This window comes from Antechinus flavipes, chromosome 6 (genome assembly GCF_016432865.1).
Source record: "Antechinus flavipes isolate AdamAnt ecotype Samford, QLD, Australia chromosome 6, AdamAnt_v2, whole genome shotgun sequence".
NCBI lineage: Eukaryota > Metazoa > Chordata > Mammalia > Dasyuromorphia > Dasyuridae > Antechinus > Antechinus flavipes.
In genome coordinates this window covers 180,495,501-180,502,280 of record NC_067403.1, presented here as the reverse complement: position 1 = coordinate 180,502,280, position 6,780 = coordinate 180,495,501, and the positions used below count along the sequence as shown (strand labels likewise).

General features: G+C 37.1%; 1 protein-coding gene across 1 annotated transcript; it reads right to left on the bottom strand.

Moving 5' to 3' along the window:
• Window positions 1–246: 246 nt before the first annotated feature.
• FABP2 (fatty acid binding protein 2) lies at window positions 247–6,320 on the bottom strand. The gene is made up of 4 exons (XM_051965038.1): window positions 6,205–6,320; window positions 3,793–3,965; window positions 1,523–1,630; window positions 247–571 (listed from the first exon to the last, which is right to left on the bottom strand). Exons 1-4 carry the CDS (start codon window positions 6,269–6,271, stop codon window positions 521–523), a joined length of 399 nt encoding a protein of 132 aa, XP_051820998.1. The 5' UTR covers window positions 6,272–6,320; the 3' UTR covers window positions 247–520.
• Window positions 6,321–6,780: the final 460 nt, after the last annotated feature.

The following is a 6,780-nucleotide window of genomic DNA, read 5'->3' as shown; positions in this document are numbered from 1 at the left end:
ATTAGAGGATGAGTAGAATTGAACAGGCAACGAAGGGGAGGGAAAATATTCTAGTTATAGAGAATGGGATGAACAAAGGCTTGGACTTGAAAGAAAATAAACGTGCATTTTGTGGGGAGAAGGTATGTTGGTATACAATATGCAAAAGGGCAACGTGTCTGTTTCATTTGTTCTTTCATTCAACAAATGTATTGAACATTCACACCATGTAAGACACCATTTGTTTCTTTGTCAATGAAGTCAGAATGAAAGAAATTTGGCCGCTTTTATTTTCTTTTTTAAAAAATATGGTACATGTTTACTTGGTGACGATAGCATACTCTAATAGTGTAAGAGATGTATGCAAAACAAAGTGACTTTTGCTTCTTTTCTTTTGGTGAGATTGAACATCTCATGGGGTCAGTCAATGGATGCAGGAGAGGGAATCCAGCAGTAACTTTATAGTTGATGGGCAAAAAAAATCAAAACCAAAAACCAACTGCTTTGGAAGTGCTTTGAATCATGCTCGCCAGAATGACTTTCAAGCTCTTTTGAAGATTCTCTTGGCTTCCACACCTTGGTATGTATAGGTCTGAAAGTTAATAACATGGAAATGACTCTTGTTAAAATTTAGATTTTAACAACTAAGGGGAAGTGAATGAGGGGGGATCAATCCTGATCAAAATTTTTAAAAATAAAGTAATAGCAAATACTCTTCCTATTTGGTGGTAGAAGCTCATATAGAAAAGAGAGATATTCATTTCTTAGATTTACTTTTTATACTCATTCATTTTATGTACATATATTCAATTTGCATCATTGTAATAAATATCTGCATTCCAAAGTACCTTGATAAAGAAAGTAAAAAAGAAACAAGCACTTATTAAGCACCTACCATATGGCAGGCAACATGCTAGGCACTTTATAATTATTGTCTTGTTTGAGGTAGGTGCTAGTATTAGACCCGTTTCATGGCTGAGGAAACTGAATCAGGCAGACGTTAAGAGATTTGCCCAGTGTTATACAATTAGTAGGTACTGATTCCAAGGAATGAACAAGGTTTCAACAGGAATTCATTAACTCATGCTTATTATATGTGAAGTCATCATCTCAATTGAATACTGGATGACTTCAAGCATCTTTGTCTTTGTCAGGATGGCCATCTTTCGATGAGCTCAGATCACATTAATTAAGGGTTCTAAAGAATTGTCATGGCTGAAATATTCATCCCTTTGCAATCAACTCTAAAATCAACCTCCCTGACTCAAGCTGGTTGATCCTCAAATGATTAGAGCAGAGTCATTGCCATATGCAAAGACTTTTCACAGTTGGCAGAACCTGCCTGAGCTTGGCCCTCACTGACAGGGCCCTCAAGAGCACAGGGTTCCTGGACCTTCTCTGAGGTATCAGAGAAGATTTTTTTTTTACCATGTAATCATAAATAATGATAACACGATTCAGTAGGCATATGCTTCAAGATTTTCTAGTTGTTAAGACTTCTTTATTCTTTCTAGAATATCCTATGATTTTAAAATAAACTTACCTGGACTAGTTCATCCCCAACAATTTCTCTGACAGCGTTCAGTTCATTTCCATTATCCACGCGTTTGAATCTGCCAACAAGCTTGTTTCCTTCCAAGTTCCAAGATCCCTGCACATAAAACAAAATGCATTTGGGACATTTTAGAAAACAGCAAACTTTGCTTATTCCAAAAATTAAGACAGCCACTTATTTCCCCTACCCATAGATTGTCATTATGAGATTAATCAATTAATCAACAAGGATTTATTAAGTACATGTTATGTGCTAAACTTTGGAAATACAAGTACAAAGAATAAAATAATTCCTATTCCCACAACCAATATATGCATATGTATGTATATACATACAAACCTATATTAATTCACACATGTGTGTATATATATTATACATACTATAATGCATATATGTACATACACATATGCATCAGTACAAATAAGTTGATAAATACAAATAAATACAAAGTAAATAGATGAAAAGTAGATGGAAAGAGGATACTAGAAACAGGGGGAATCTGGAAATGCTTTGTGCAGAAGATGGTGGCTGAGCTAAGCCTTTAATAATAATAATAATAATAATAACTAACATTTATATAGTGTTTTAAGGTTTGCAAAGCACTTACAAATACTATCTTATTTGATTCCTCTAACAACCCTGAGAAGAAGGTGGTATTATTGTTATTCCCATTATATATAGATGAGGAAACACAGAATCACACAATTAGTTAAGTGTCTGAATCCAGATTTGAACTCAGGTCTTATTGATGCCAGGTCCATGGCTCTCGTCAGTGTACCACTCAGCTAAAAAAAGAGAGGGACTTTATAAGCAGAAGTAAGGAGGGAATGCATTCCTTTTATTTAGTTGAGAGGTATGCACGTGCAAAGTAGAGTGTTCTGGGTAAGGAATAGCAAGAAGATCAGTTTACTGCATCACAGAGCATGGGAAAGGGAACAATACTTAAGGACGGTGGAAAAAATAGATGGAGGCCAAAGTGTATGAGGCTTTAGAAACTAGACAGAGGAGTTTCTATTTTATTCCTGCTTCAGCCACTTAGCATCATCATTGATACTAGTTTTTCACTGCCAATGTTCATATTTATATTACAGTAATTTTCTTTCCCAAGTAAAATAATGGAATGGCAAGGTGAATTTCCTGGAAAATGAAAACAGAATTCTTTTCACGTATTCCTGTGAGATAAACAGTGGCATGTCCTGGAAAGAACACTGAACTGAAAATCAGGAGACCTGGGTTTGAATCTCTAAGGACACTGCTCTGTGTCCTTAGATGTGCCCCTTTCCTGCTCAATAAAATAAGGTCAACCTTCATGATTTTGCCAAGTATAGAAGTCTAGGCTTCAAATAAAAGCTGTAAGGTTCCTGACAAGATGCAAGTTGATGCTTCCCCCTAAGTTTCTCAATTCTTTAATGGGTGGGAGTCTCTGAATGGCATAATTTGATGGTGTTTCCAAGAGAAGACATCCAAGAGGCAAATTAACCAAAAGAGAATACTCAAAATAGAAACAGTCATTATGAGGAATTTTTTTTTTTTAAATGCAATCAGCAGCAAAGAATAAAGTTCCACAGTACTAGTTGTTTGTTAATTACAAACAAATATTTGACTTGATAGAGACAAACTTGAATTCTCCTCCAAATGAGGGTGGTTATACCTTGATAGTTATAACAAAAAGGGGAACAAAGAAATGGGATTCCTTGTAGCAGAGGGTGAGTCTTCTAAGTGCTGCTGCTTGTCAGGGTACATGTTGTATTCCCTCAGTAGAATGCATGCGGTTTGAGGGTAGGGTTTGACATTTTTCTCTGTATCTCTGGTGCTTTACGTAGTACCTGGCACACAGTAGGCACTCAACAAATGTGCATTGAATTGAAGGAGATAAGTGTTAATTTAGTGGGTTTCAAAAGTAATTAAATTCCAAAAGATCATTGAGGGCAACATGACCACGAATCCCAAGATGGCTAGAGGATAGGAAAAGTATTACTAAATTAGAGTATATTTTAGGAACAAATGACCTTGGCTTCCATCCTTTTTGTATCATAAATCTCCTGTTTTCTTAAAATACAATGGAGTCAAAATAAATGCTTGTTAATTGAAACAAGTTAAAATTTAAAAACAGTGAATGAAAGGAGAGTAATTCATAATAGGCCTGGATAGGTTGGAGCCGATTGTGAAGAATTTTAAAAGGAAAATAGAAGAGTTTATGGGAATTAGTTTTATGTGGTATAGAAAAAAGGGTGTGTTTTCAGGAACAAACTACTTACATTGAGTTCTGTTCCATCAGCCAGGCTGTATGAAAAGTTGACTCCAAATTCAAACTCAATATCTACAGTTCGGAATGTGCTGGATTCATGGACAGTCATCTTATTTCCTGTTTGGGTAATTGTTATCTTCAAGTTGTCATGGGCTGCAAGCTTTCTTTTGACCATGTTGATGCCTGTGAAATAAAAAACATGACAGCTTTCAAATGAAAGTTCCTTAGATCTTCATCCTGTCAGACTTTCTTTGTGAGGTAAGACATTTAACAGGAGAATAAACACAATAATTTCTAAGAAGCCTCATATGGTACCTCATTGTGTATGAGTGTGTGTGTGTAAAGAGAGAGAGAGAAAGAAAGAGAGAGAGAGAGAGAGAAAACGGGAACAGACTACAGAGACCATAGAGACAGACATAGAGAGAGACAGACAGACAGAAAGGCAGGCAGGCAGGCAGAGACACAGATAAGAGGAGGGAAGGAAAGGAAAGGGTAAGAGAAAGGGGAAGAGGGAGAAACAGAGAGACAGAGACAGAGAAAGATAGAGAGAGGGGGAGAGGAGAGAAATGTGATCTAGGAGTGGATACTTGGCTGTTCAACTATCTTTTCTGTCCTCCACCAGGTTCTGATAGGCTCAATTATTTATAGCTGGAAAGAATCTCAGAAGCCATCAAATCCAGCCTCTTCATTTTACCAACAAAGAAACTAAGGCACACAAAAATCAAGGGCTTGCCCAAGGTCACAACTAAAAAGTTATAAAGGCAGAATTTGAGTCCTCTTCCTAACTTTAAAAGCAGTACTCATCTATTCAATAATGTGAAATTAATTCACTTCTAGCAGGCACCAGACTAAGTACTTCACAAATATCTTATTTGATATTCACAACAATTCTGAGAGGTAGGTACTGTTATTATCCTCATTTTACAGATTTAAAAAAAAAAAAAACAATTGAGTTAGGGAGAGAGGTAGAAACTTGACCAAAGTCACACAGTTACTAAATGTTTGAAGCCATTTCTGAACTCAGTTTTTCCCAACTTCAGATTCAGCACTCCTTTCACTGAGCCACCAGATGTGTTCAAAGAACACAGAGAATAGTGTGATTTGTCTGCTTGTACAGATTATATGGTGATATGATACATGGAGACAAAGCTCGTAATTAACACGTAAAACAATTAACAGAATAATCCAAGAAGTTTTCATTCCCTGATCCCCCTTCTAGGTGAGAGAACATTTCATTCTTCCTAATATAAGACTGATTGAATTGCGTCTCATTCCTTGAATGAGATACATTATTAGGACAAAGCTTCTGAACAGGGTGCTGATATCTGGGTGCTGAGCCTCATGGCTCATTCTTGCTCCCTCGCTGATCCTGGATCACCAAACCCAAGTTCCATTACTCTGGTGCCCTATCTGAAGGATCACCTTTGCCCTTAAACAATGGAATGGCACCTGCCAGTCTTTTTGTTGTTTTACCATTCTTACTTTTCCCACTTGATACATCCTTCATCAGATAGTCCTCTGAGTTGCCCTCCAAGCAACACAATCAATTCTTTTTGCCTCAGGTGAAAATAATTCCTAGTAATGGCTCTGCTCTAATGTGTTTTTACTCCCCTCTCTCCTTTTTCTTCATCAACAATAGAATCCCCCCCCCCCAAAAAAAAAAATCACAGGTTTGTAGAGATAACTAAAAATCCAATCAGTAAGAAATTAGAGGAGAGACTTCCCTTTCAACCTGTTTCCTCTTTGTAAACTGCACAGGCTGGATGAAATAATCTTTAAGATCCTTTGCAGTTTTAAAATAATGATCATTTCCTCTCTCTTTTCTTTTTTCCTTTTCCCTTTTCTTCCTGCTTTCTTTCCATCCCTCCTTCTCTTTCCATCCTTCCTGCCTCTCTGATTTCTTCCTGACAGTATTTTCTTCTCCTGCCAACTGTTACCATAATCTACTAATACTTGTTTCTTTTTTTTTTTTCCTTTCTTTTTTTGGTGAGACAAGTTAAGTGACTTGCCAAGGGTCACACAGCTAGGGACTGTTAAGTGTCTGAGGTCAAATTTGAACTCAGGTCCTGCTGACTGCAGGGCTGGTGCTCTATCCATCGCGCCACCTAGCTGCCCCTTACTACCACCTGTCTCTAAATAATTGATGGAATTTGGTAAATGAGACAGGAAGGGTTGGGACTAGCAGCAGTTCTGAAAATAAATAACTAGCCAGCAAAACCTACCCTTCTGAAGAAATCAGCAGAGAATTATAAAGATTAAAGCTTGACACCATCTTCAGGTGACTTGGAAACAAATAATAAATAGCACAAGAAAACCCAGAAGAATGAATAGCATGAACAGGCTGAATATCTCACAGATTTCTAGAAAATTCATCTGACCCTCCTAGGTTGGGAAAGGATTTGCTGCTAAAAAATATACTTACCCATTTTTTCCATGAACTGGTCATAGTTCTCATTGCGGTCCACCTTCCAAGTCCCGTCAAATGCCATGTTTCTAAGGGTTCTTTCCTTCCTTGACCAGAAATACAAGATTGGGTTTCAAGGAGCATTTATTCTTTTGCTTATCTGGGAATCAATTTGTACAATGATGTGGCTGTCTAAAGTTCACTGAACTACATCAAAGATAAGCTTTGGGGTGGTGCCTTCTTTTAACATATCCCCCAAAATGGTCTCCTGAAACTTCACTCATTTGCAACACAGGAGAATATATATTTCTAATAGAAAACCAGAGATCTATTTATTTCAGAAATTCACATGTTTGGAGAATATATTATAAGTGTGTGTGTGTGTGTGTGTGTGTGTGTGTGTGTGTGTGTGTACTGGTTTCTAGAACCACTTCCTCTTTTTCTACAGCCTCCAATCCAAAATGAGACTGATAATATCCAAGCCTTATTGGAATAATCTTTTCTGATTGCTTGGGGACAAATGCTTTGGTTTTTGAGATACTTTGGGAGAAACCAGAGTGTTTTATCATTGGATTTGGAAACAAGAAAACTTGG

Excerpts from the sequence above, each read along its gene's own strand:
- FABP2 (XM_051965038.1), bottom strand. The coding sequence starts at position 6,271 with ATGGCATTTGACGGGACTTGGAAGGTGGACCGCAATGAGAACTATGAC. Across the intron at positions 3,966-6,204 it reads CCAGTTCATGGAAAAAATGG|GCATCAACATGGTCAAAAGA; the intron begins GTAAGTATATTT and ends TTTATTTCACAG. Across the intron at positions 572-1,522 it reads TTGGGGATGAACTAGTCCAG|ACCTATACATACCAAGGTGT; the intron begins GTAAGTTTATTT and ends ATTAACTTTCAG.